Raw genomic sequence first — 12870 nt, forward strand, 5'->3', positions numbered from 1 at the left:
GGCAGTATTCTGTCACTGGGATTGTGCCCCAGGCCTCCATACAAAGACCCTTGTAAAGGAAGTGGTGTCCCACTGGAAGCAGCTGAACAAAGCAAGACACTCTGAGAAGCACTAGCCTGCTGAACTGCCTGGCAGCTAAGGTGAGACACCCTTTTTAGAGAGGCAACTTTTAAGAAAAGGAAAAACTGACACTTGAATGTTAGCTAGAGAAAGCAAGAAGACTAGCATGTGAAAAAGTAAGAGCCAGAAAACAGGATAATATGTTCTAAGGAGGTGCAAATAACTCAGTACATCTAAAGAAAAGAGAAGGATGAAAATTTAAGAAGTAGGTTGATAATAGATGATTAAGGAAATTAAACCTTACCTAAAAAACAATGAGAAGCTATAAAATCCTGGAACAGTCTCTATGCTTTGATAAATGGATGGGAGAATCAGAAACATGAAGACTGCCATCCGTGCACCCAAATGTTGCCGGTTCGATTCCTAGTCAGAGCATATACCTAGGTTGCGTTCAGGAGGCAACCAATCCATGTTTCTTCCTATCTCTCTCTCCCTCTCCCTTCCTTCCTCTCTCTCTAAAATCAATAAAAACATTTAAAAAAAAAAAAAAAAGACAGACAAGGATAACTGCCAAGAGTAACTGCCAGAGTTGAAGAGAGTAGGGATGGAATGAGGAGAATAAATGGAAATTACAAAGGTTAATTCCATATTCTCTCCAAAATCAATTCCATCTGTTCAATTAGAGGATAATTCTAGAAAATCTGAGGTAAAAGAGCCACACTAGTCATAGCTACAGAGTAAAAATAAAACTGAATCTAGTCATGTTCCAGGTGGCTACCGATTTACATATTCACAGATCTCAAAGTATCAGGCAGAAGTGGTTTTCCAACAAAAATTACTTTGTTGAATAAAGAATGGTGAAAAGATATATTTCCTCAAGATATTTTAAATATTTCAAAATAATACTCAACATCATTGGTCAAAATTGAATGGATTGTTAAAGGACAGTAAGCCCACTGTGGAAAAGATTAGCCAGTTTTAGTGCATGATGAATCACAAACTCCTCACCGTGTACTTCCACTTCCACAAAGCATCAGGTTAAAGCTAAAAGCATTTTAGAGAGACATCCAGAAATGGGTGGTTCTAGGATAAAATGGTTAATTAAAAAAATGAATAAAAATAAATAAAAATCACTGGCCAGTGTGGTTAGGTGGTTGAGTTTTGACCTATGAACCAGAAGGTCATGGTTTGAGTCCCCATTGGGGTGCATGCCCAGGATGCAAGCCCAGGTGGGGGGCATGCTGGAGCTGGTGGATCATTGATGTTTCTATCACTCTATCTCTTGCCCTCTCTGAAATCAATAAAAATATATTTTTAAAAATAAATAAATAAACTATATTACCTAAAATACCCCACTTCTCTCTATATAGAGCAAAACAGGAACCCACTGGAATTTTTTAAAAATAGAACTGAGATTCCTGACTTACACAGCCAGTTTTCATTTTAGGTCACCTTGTAGAAGTAGTGGCAATCTAATAAAGCAATTTTTGAAGATATTTATGCCAAATTTTGATCATTTTTAGTGATTATATATTAAAGAGTACTGATTAATATTAATTACTACCACTATGGATGACTTCATGAGACTCATATAATTTCTATTGTAAAAAAAGAGATGCCATTCACAATTGCTAAAAGAATAAAAATAAGACAAAGAATACTTGTGAAGTCTGTTTATAAATAAAAATAATCTGTTGTTTATTTAACAACCATCTGTTGTCTTAAATCATTGTTGGTTTAAGTAATTATAATCAAGATACCAAGTATCAATGGTTATTTAAAAAATCAAACAGGTCAATATCAATTAGATAACTAGGATTAACAAAGTGGGATATTAGAATTCAAGATTTAAAAATAATAAAATTAAATTTTTAAGCTGTTATTGACAAATATTATGAGAGTTTTGCTCATTTCTTAACAATGACATTTCTGCATCCCTGGCATCTCCACTGAAATCCGGAACCACGAGCAGCCATCTCATTAGAGACCACACAACCACAGCAAGTTAAGTATCCAGTCCAGTTCTGTTGATTTCCCCCCTAAAAGTGTTCACAGTAGTCCTCTTTATATCATTAAATTGCACCAATACCCACCAGATTATTCGAGTCAAAGACTTTATAGTCAGCCTTAATTCCGCCTCCTTTCTTCACCTATCCTCGGCATCCCCAAATCAAAGCATCGGCCAGCACAGTGCACATCCTGATCCATCCCCTGCTCCCACCCCGGTTCCAGCTATTCCCACCACCAGCCGTTCATGCCCATTTCAATGCTGTCAAATTCTGTCAGTCCAATCCTATTGCTTAACCTCGACCAAGGTCCTCCACTCAGGTCACAACACCCCACGTGCCTTCCTTCTGTAAAGGCTGCACCTTCTCCCACAATCCTCAGCTTGGAAAAGGAGAGAACAATCTGCTCCTTTACTTTCCAGCCAGGAGCCTCACCACCACTTTTCACAACGTAACCACATTCTCTAGCACCCGCAGGTCATTTTCCCTTCCACTCCCCTAACGTCACTCAAAATCTAACCCTTTTCAGAGACCATTTCAGGGTCTACCTAGTCCATGACACCTCTGACTATCATTCTCACTCACACACTGATCTGACCAGCTATGAACTTAACTACTCAAGATTTAATTCCTACATTGCTGCTTCCTTATATCATGTGTGTTTAACCACTCTCCCTCGAAGACAATAGAGTGCGAGTTCCTAGAGGCCAGGAATTATTACTGCAGTGCTCTATATAGACCCTAGAGGCATTTAATAAATACTGAACAAATTAAAAATTCCTTTATAAAATGTTCCCTGGTGCTAAATACTGGATTTTGCCCATAAAAGCCACTGAATAAATACCAATGAATAAAAAGCTTTACAAATATAAAAAGAAAAATATAAAGAGATATAGTTTCCAAATATAATTTGGAAGTTATCAACATGTCAGAATTCTGTTTTAAATTAATCCTGATAGGCCACAGGGACCTTCAGAGGCATTGCATTATTTACTGTGAATTATTCTTGAAGAACAAAGCTTGTTTGATGGTAAGGCTAGAAACAGCTATAAGAGCAAATTTTCCTTTTAAAAAAAAATCCTATGTTCTTTACCCAAGGAGATTAAAGGCTAATATTTTTTAAGCAAACATAAGGAACATCCCCTTCAAATGAGACGAAAGCATTCCTAGTACTGAAATCCTCCTTACTGGGTTTAATTTCAAAAATAATATTTCAAAATTCCCCCCAAAGTCATAATTTTGCAAAATAAAAAAATTTTAACTGAAAATATAGAATGGATATCCTTTAGGCAGATCTCTGTCATATCAAAAAGACTTTATAATGCCCAACTTGTGTGGCTCAGTAGTTGAGATTCGACCTATGAACCAGGAGGTCATGGTTTGATTCCCAGTCAGACAGGGAACATGCCCAGGTTGCAGGCTCCATTCCCAGTGTGGGGCATGCAGTAGGCAGCCAATCAATGATTCTCTCTCATCATTGATGTTTCTATATCTCTCCATTCCCCTCTGAAATCAATAAAAATATGTATTTTTTTAAAAATACTTTATAATTTCACAAGCTTTTCTTTATTCTGTGACAAAAATGGGGGAGAGGACAGCTTCTTTCCTTAATGAATCACATGCTTACTTCCTGAAGTATACAAGCTTTGAGGGATGCCTTACTGGCTTATAGCACTCCATGAACTTTGAGACTTTGAGCCAGAAATTAGACACTTCCCTAGGGAGTAAAATTCTTTTTATCACTTCTGCTTGCTGAGCTTCTATTCTTTATATTGGCAAAAAGACAAATTGCAAACTGGTTATTCAATGACACATAGACATGAAAGGACCGCATTTAAAATGTCTTATTTTTATAAGTTATATATCTTGTCTTTTTATACCATGGAAATATTTTAAAACATAATAAACATAAATTCGTCTGCTTTTCCTGTGATATAAATGTTTCTCTGTTAAAGCACATTTTGGGGAGAAATTGGAATCCTCATACATTGCTAGTGGGAATGCAAATGGTGTCAGCTGATTTTGGAAACAGTTTGGCAATTCCTCAAAAAGTTCTTTCTACCATAGGACCTACCAGTTTTGTTATCTGGTATCTATACTAATAATAGAGGAATATACAAATTGGCTGGGACACCATCACATAACAACCATTCAGCAGGCGGCACGCACAGCAGGAGCGGGTGGGCAGGGACTGCCATCACCAGGAGGGCCTCCGCACGGCTCGGCCTGGGGCGGCCCCTGGCAGAGGTGCACGGAGGCCTGCCCAGCGCTGACGTGACGCTGCCTATGTGCGTCCCTGCCCAGCGCTGACGTGACGCTGCCTATGTGCGTCCCTGCCCAGTGCTGACATGAAGCTGCCTGCATGTGTCCCTGGCCTGGGACGTGACGCTGCCTGCGTGTGTCCCTGGCCTGGGACGTGACGCTGCCTGTGTGTGTCCCCACCCAGCACTAATGTGACGCTGCCTGCGTGTGTCCCTGGCCTGGGACATGACGCTGCCTGCATGTGTCCCTGGCCTGGGACGTGACGCTGCCTGTGTGTGTCCCTGGCCTGGGACGTGACGCTGCCTGCACGCATCCCCGTACTAATTTTCTTTCATCTCTGACACTTTTATTATAGAGAAAGGGAAAATAGCAATATTAAAATATTTCCTCTAATTAATTCCCTTTTAATGTGCACAATTTCATGCACTGGGCCACTAGTATATACATATACTCTAACCCCATAATGATTACTTACTTAACTTAAAAACACTATCTTTATTTTGTTACATTTAGAATGTCAAAAATAGTACATACACAAAAATGTTTGTGCCCGTGTTTATTCTTTTGTTTGTAAGGCACAAATAATTTTAAAAAGCTCTTTGTAAAGCCAAGATGCTTGATTTGTTGATTAACAGACACTACCTCAGACAGCTGGAAAGAAGCATTACCTCTAACTTCTGATGTCTCATGTCTCCCTTTCTGCTGGGCTTTCAAATCACCAGTCTCCTCTATGAAGCCTTTAAACTTCAACCACCTCCTCCTCTAAGTTTATATCATTCTTTTAGCAAGTAAGTATATACAGCCTTATGATAAACCTTATATTATTTAATGTTTCTCATTTATTGAATACCTCCCCCAACTAAATTGGACACTCACTGAGGGAAAAACTAAGTATTATAACTCTTGATTAGTACCACAACATGAAACACACTGTCCTATGTATCTGGTATATAACATGTAAAGTATTTATTAATATTGACTATATTATGTAAAAGTTGTTTTGATATTCTTACCTATAGTGGTAATTTTGTAATAAAGTATACTAAAAATTCAGTATCTCGGGGGAAGGGGAGGAGTCTGAGAGATATAAGAGATAAAGGAACTACCATTATGCATGGCTGGCAATATGGCACTGGTTAGCTTTTTTATACATTACCATGTTTAATTATTAATTAAGAATCACTCGGAAATGTAAGTTCAAGAAATATGAAACTAACTTGTCACTAGACCTATTTTCAGATATCACTGTATATAGAAAAACAGCATATGTTTCTTTAAAACAGTGTTGTATAATGCCAAAGGGACTGAAAGATAAGGATGAAGATAAAATATTAAGGAGCACATAACATTCACTTTGCAATTTCTAAATGCCAACCAAAGTACTAAACAGTTTACATCTGTTATCTCTATTCTAATCCTGTCCCTAGAATTTCCTTGCTATTCAAATAAGTGGTATCAGTTCTCTGAATCTTAGTTTCCACTTTTGTAAAATAGAAAGGATGCTTAAATGACCTATCTCATGGGGTTGTTGTGTGGCTCCACTGGAGGAGGCATGCAAAGTATGCAAGAGCAATGAAAAAAAAAACCCATCCAACATTATGCAAATTTAACAAATAACATTATTTTAAAAACAAACAATTTCTAGCCTGGCTGGTGTGGCTCAGTGGTTGAGTGTTGACCTATGAACCAGGAGTTCAGAGTTCAATTCCCGGTCAGGGCACATACCCGGGTTGCAGGCTCAATCCTCAGTAGGGGGTTGTGCAGGAGGCAGCTGATCAATGATTTTTTTTCATCATTGATTTTTTATCTCTCTCCCACTCCCTTCCTCTCTAAAATCAATAAAAATGTATTTTTTAATTTTAAAACTATTATATGAAAAGTAGTCAGAGGACTTTCCAGTATTTCATTAGAGGTGCTCACCCAAACTAACTCATAGTCCATGAAAATATGGTGTGGCAGGATTATGTCTAACTCCTGTGAATTATTTCAAGCAGGCATGTATACTTACCACCTCCAACAATAAAAGCAAGCTGCATTACCCCTGAATAGTTTTGGATTTCAATTAAAAGTTTCAACATCTAATAACAGTTTTAAGACTAACCCAGATTTCTTGGGGAAATACTCTTAATATCATGATATAAGAGGGAAAAAATGCAGCATATTATAATGAATCTGAATTTCTTTGATTTTTGTTCTCCATTCTAAACTCATTTGATTTAACAGAAATGTCATACTAAAATGTTTACAATAAACATTACATCAAGGCTTAATTATACTTAACTTATAGTGAAAAATCTTTATTTCTAGAAAGGAAGTTCATGTTCCTATAATTTTGTCTTTTTCAGGTAGAAAAGAAATAAGACTGCACAAGCAAACTTAGTACATGGAATGGAATGTGGCACTGAGCCCAGGTGCTTCAGCAGGCATAGATGCTTCAGATACATTTACAGGATGGCTCCAAAAGTATTTAGATTCAAGAATTACCCAACCATGTGGCTAGCACATTTTACCTAATGCTGCAAACTAAATAATGTAATGCTAAAACCAAACTTCCTATTCTACAAGTTTCATTTATCTAATAGCATTTCCACTAATTGCTTTAAAGCTTACACATTCAAACGTCTTGCAAATAACTCTACCACATTTTTTTCAGATAAAAGCAATTCAAATTCAAAAACTGGTTTTTCTTTAACTAGCTGCCTTTTACTAACCAAGTCTTAACAATACCAAACATTAAACACAGGGCTCTGTAGATAAGTCATGTTTCCCAGCAGATGGTCTCTATTAATGGCTATGTTCATCTGACACCAAACATCCTCTACAATCCACCATCCTATGCAAAAACTGTAGTTTTTTTCCCCTCATGACCTCATTAACATAATTTTTGAAAATGCATAAGTACTATAAAATTAAAGTATTGTTATTTGCATTATAGCTTTGGGGGAAAGAGTGGAAAAATAGAATTCATCATTACAAACTTTCCAAAAATAAAATTTATAGGGCCTGTAATATACATTATAATAGCAGTTTGCCAAATACAAATTTCAATTAAATTGCTGCTGTATATTCAATTATATTTTATGAAAATTCAAATATGTACATAAGTAATATAAGCTATATGCCAATATGTAATATTAATGTACTTTTAGGAATAATGAAAATTATACTTTTAATTTGCATAGCCATGGATCAAAGCCTAGGGTATAACACATTCTTCAGAGAAAAGCCTTCAGTGTGAGCTTCTCTTAAAACATTAGCAACTGTGATGACTGACTCCCTTACTTCAGAAAGTGAATTGCTATGCTCTCCTGCAGATTCAGAATAAAAGAAGTGAGTTCAAAAACTGATAGAAAATGAAGCTGGAAGACTCACATGACCTGATTTTAAGACTTACTAAAAAGTTACAGTAATCACATCAGTGTCGTGTTGAAAAAAGAACAAACAAATAAATGCAACACATGAGAAAGTCCAGAAATAGACTTACACAAATATAGTCAATTGATTTTTTACAAAGGTACAAATAAGGAAGGATAGTCTTTTCAACAAATAGTATTAGAATGCATAACTGAACATCCACATGCAAAAAAAAATGTACATTAACCCATACCTCACACCTTTATAAAAACTAACTCAAAATAGATCATAGACAAATATGTAAAACCTAAAATTATAAAACATCTAGAAGAAAAAAATAGGAGAAATCCTAATGACTATATAAAACAGAATTCTTAGATAGGACACCAAAAGTACACCCATAAAAATTGATAAATTAGACTTTATAAAAATTTAAAATATTTTCTGTACAAACGTACTCTTAAGAGAATGTGAGAATGCCCTAACCAGTTTGGCTCAGTGGATAGAGCATCATCAGCCTGCAGACTGAAGGGTCCCAGGTTCGATTCTGGTCAAGGGCATGTACCTTGGTTGTGGGCACATCCCCAGTAGCGGGTGTGCAGGAGGCAGCTGATCAATGTTTCTCTCTCATCGATGTTTCTAACTCTCTATTCCTCTCTGTAAAAAAAATCAATAAAATGCATATTAAAAAAAAAAAAAGAACAAACTACTGATAAACATAAGGACAGTAATGAATCCCAAATACATTTTTTCTAAGTGAAAAAAGTCAGACACAAATGCCTACATGCTGTATAATTCCATTTATATGACATTCTGGAAAAGGCAGTACAGGCAGTCCTCGGGTTACATCGAACTCGACGTACCTTGTTTCATGGTTACATCACCATCTCCCATTTATTTATTAAAAAAAAAAAAAGTTATGTCATTTCAACATATGTACACACGTGCTTTATGTTTTTTATTATTTATTTACCACAAGTAAAGATCAGGAATCGTTATCTTTCTTTTAAATTTTTTTTACTGTTTCACTTCATTACTGCTGTGTATGTGCTCTATGTGAGTGACGTAGGTGCTTATGTAGGTGGGTTCCGACATACGGCGAAAATCGTGTTAAGTCGCGCCGTAGGAACAGATCTCCGACATAAGCCAAGGACCTACTGTTCTGTGAAAATGGACAACAAACTGTTGTCAATTGTTTTTTCACAAAGGAAGGAAGCTATTCAAGGAGGAAAGGAAAGTCTTGAACAAATGGTGTGGGTCAGGGAACTTTCTAGGGTAATGACAATGTTTTAAGTGTTAAGTAGGGTGATACTTACATGGTGTTTGCATTGATCAAAACATCAAATTGTACATGTAAGATTTGTTCACTTCACTGTATGTCAATGCTACTTCTAAAAATAATAAATTGTTTAGGTCTTTTATTTCAGTAGTAGAAAATGCAGGGCATATCACAAGGCACCCTTCATACAATGAACAAATGGCTATTTGAAGAGAGTGTATTAATTCATGCAAATTCACAGAAAAAGGCATAAGTTCACATAAGGCCCTTAACATGGGAAGAATATATAACCTTCTGATTCCTAAGTCTCCTATCTTGAGAAAAAGGGACCCATTATTAAATTCAAAATGAAAAAAACTATATACACTACCATACATTATTCCTGATTGGGCAATAATAAATTAAGTTGACAAAAATTTGTGTAAGAAAAAGTATGATTAACTACTCATAGCTTCTGCTCTCAATGGAATCCAACATAGAAGACATAATACATCTCACAGTCAATTATTTTGCTACAAGGTCTACAACTGTAATTCTTATACAATGTTAGGAGGTATAACAAATTTCAACCCCAAAAGAATTAAAATGATGGTTCACATAGGAACCCCTATAAGTGGAGTAAACTGGATTAAAAAAAAAAATACCTACACTGAAACTGACAATACTTTACCAAACCTCTTAACCTTTTATTTTAAAAGTAAATAAAGGCAATACAATTTTAGCAATCAATTGATCAATGTATTCTGAGATACTTTAACCAGAAACCCATCTACTTCCATACTTAAGTGAAAGACAATTCTTAGTACTCATGCACACACAAGACATATCCATTTATGTTGGCGTGATCATAGGTATCACTCGTGCCTACCAAGTTTATGTGGCAATCAGGAGGTTTTAACTGACTTGACAACGGCATCTGAAATAACGCTCTGTGGAAGCGGCATACCTGTGCCCTCTTCTGCACCTCCAGGAGGAGCTCCGAGTACTGCAGCTCCAGCTCCTTCTTCTGCTTCTGCCAGCAGCCCTCCTGGGCCTTGATCTGCTCAGCCACTTTGTTGAAGGTGTCCTCTTGGGTCTGCTGAAGCTCTCTCATCGTATCAGACTTGTTTTTACAGATATACTCCAGGTGACTTATCTAAATGGGGACATGCAACAGAGAAAAAGCTATGCTGACAAACCATTTCCATGTATCCTCCAAAAAAACATCCAAAATGTTCCAATATATTTTATTCCTTAAGATCATATAAACATTCTCAGTTAAAATGAAAATAAATAAATGATGATGCCCAGCCAGTATGGCTCAGTGGTTGAACGTCAACCTATGAACTAGGAGGTCACAGTTCGATTCCGGGTCAGGGCACATGCCGAGGTTGTGGGTTCGATCCCCAGTGGGGGTAGCCAATCAATGATTCTCCCTCATCATCGATGTTGCTATCTCTCTCTCCCTCTCCCATCCTCCCTGAAATCAATAAAAACATTTTTTTAAAAAGAAAATAAAGAAATGATGAAGCAGGAATTAGTACAGCAAATTATCATATTTTAGCGCAAAATGGTGTCATATGTATGCTTAGATGACAAATCTTTTATTCTTCTCTTTCTAAGAGCATTACTCATTCTAAGACCCATTTTACTAAAAAAAATAATTGAGAAGAATATTCTTACTTCTAGATCCAAAGCTCAATCTATTAAGATAGCTCAATGGGAAAGTAAGTATTTAAATGAGATTTACATATCTACAAACATGTTACATATAATAAAGCAGAATTTTCCAACCATTTTTTATTTCACATTCAAAACACTGTAAAGAAAATCACCTAACATGTATGACAATTAATGATGTTTTGAAACTATGAAAATCTATTAAAGCATAACAGCATCTCAGAGGGTTAAAACATGAACTCATTTTAATTATCAGTAATTTTCAAACCCATGATTCACACATTCACAATCATGAACAGCATCTGTGGCTCACAATTTATTCTCTCATTTCCTCAATCCCACTTCTCAGTGCCTATGGTAGTGTTTGCCAATCAGACCAAGGTAAAATCTCCTAACCCACCCTTAAATTGGGCCAAGGTTAAAAATAAACTTTGGGGAACAGTTTTTCTTTCCATGTCTCTTAAGAGCAAATGTCATTACAACTAAGATCTGGAAACTAGACCTCGTAAACATAGTTCTGACTAGTTCAATAGACCCAGGATAAGAATCAATATTTCTAATGGTGACATATGTTAAGTCTCCTAAGCCATTTTGATTTTCTATAACCAAAAGAAAGTTTTTAAATTTTTTTTGAAAGACTGAATTTCTAAGCTTGTGAATGATAAAGTGACTATAGAAGTCTACCGTTTTCTCCTACAATATATACTTCTTACAATCTACAGCACTGAATGGGTTTGGTAATACACAGTTTGTTATATTTCAAGAAACGTTATAAACATAATTTAAAATTTTAACTGCTTTTAATACCTCATTATTTCCTAAGCAAAGAATTTTAAGACCATGTTTTTGAAGAACTGTATCTTGTTTCTATTTTATGCTAACATAAAGAGTTGGTTTATTAATGTAAATGGCTAAGTTCTTTGAATTGCTTCATCAGTAAGATTAATTTATTTTCTTTTAATTAGGTCCCTGTGGCTAATACTGGCTAGTAGTATTAGCATGTCCTGCACAGAAAGTGGAGCTTAGAGACTTCATACAGACTTCAGTCACATTTACATGCCCACAGCAATGGCATCAAACTGAGTGGTAGACAAGCCATAATTAATGGTATTGAATTATTAACATCCAAATTCTTTTTGAAATAAGATGAATGTCAGCCCCTCTTAATGATACTGTGATGTGGACAAATGTCACTGAATTTAATAGAGGTATCTGGTGCCTGAGGACAGTTACCTTCTCATTAGCCCTGTTGAGGTCTGCGATCAGGGCATCAACATTCTCCTGCAAGACTGCACAAAGCTCAGACCAAGAGAATTTATCCAGCATGCCTTCTGGTTGTTTTATGAGCACACAGCCTGCTATCAGGTGCTGGTACAAGGTATGAAGGAAGGTTAGCTTCTCCTGTGAGAAAAAGAAAAAGGAAATTAATTCCAGTATATAAACATTGTAAGAAGTAAAACACATAATATATATGGTAAATAATTTATTTCAAAAACTTGGGAAGGAATTAAAATACTCAAGTCTCAGAATATTATCACTTTGGTGACTTATTTTTTTTTTTACAATCAAAACTAGCATCAGAAAGAAACTGGGAATGGCTTACACTTAGTATTCAAAACCAAATTCTGAAATCTATAAGCCAGAAGACCAGAGTTCTGACCCAGCTCTGCTACTACTAAGGAGGTGGTCTTAGTGCGTGCATGTTCAGGCCTCAACTTCCTCAGCTGTAACAGAAGGAATCTGAACAAGTTGTTTCTAAGCTCTCCTAACTGAAAGTCTGTGTGGTAATTCTGTAATTTCATATTTACATTTGCTAAAACAGATGTTATTTTAAGTCAAAACACCATTACAGAGAGAAGTGTTACTCAACTCGGTCAGAGAAAACGTTACGCCAATATCTGTACTTCACAGGTACACAATTACTCAGCTTTCGCCCCCTCCAGAGATTCCAGCTTACTTACCACTTATAGGAAATCTATCCCAAGCCCCTTAGGCAAAGCAGACAGTGATATGAAAGATATGGAAGATGGGCTCATTTATTTTGCCCGCTTATAAATAAGTTCATATAGTGTTTGGCACAGGGGCATTTGTAGGTGTTCAAACACTACAAAGGAAGAATAAAAAAAATGGACATAGCTGTCCAAGCTATCCTTTCAAAACCGTCCAATTAGAACTATGTAGAAAAAGTTCTTTAAAATTATACTGCCATTACAATAACAAAACTATCCATTGTTTAATGACCTAGAAATA

General features: G+C 36.1%; 1 protein-coding gene across 1 annotated transcript in view; it reads right to left on the reverse strand.

The window, feature by feature from the left end:
* The window catches only part of CCDC171 (coiled-coil domain containing 171), a 245552-nt gene that overhangs the window by 160110 nt on the left and 72572 nt on the right, over nucleotides 1–12870 (reverse strand). Inside the window, exons 14-15 of the mRNA XM_054727636.1 lie at nucleotides 11854–12021; nucleotides 9908–10096 (exon numbers count right to left, since the gene is read on the reverse strand). Coding sequence (XP_054583611.1) covers nucleotides 9908–10096; nucleotides 11854–12021 — 357 coding nt within the window. The remainder of the gene's footprint in view (nucleotides 1–9907; nucleotides 10097–11853; nucleotides 12022–12870) is intronic.

Source organism: Eptesicus fuscus, chromosome 15 (assembly GCF_027574615.1).
Source record: "Eptesicus fuscus isolate TK198812 chromosome 15, DD_ASM_mEF_20220401, whole genome shotgun sequence".
Taxonomy (NCBI): Eukaryota; Metazoa; Chordata; class Mammalia; order Chiroptera; family Vespertilionidae; genus Eptesicus; species Eptesicus fuscus.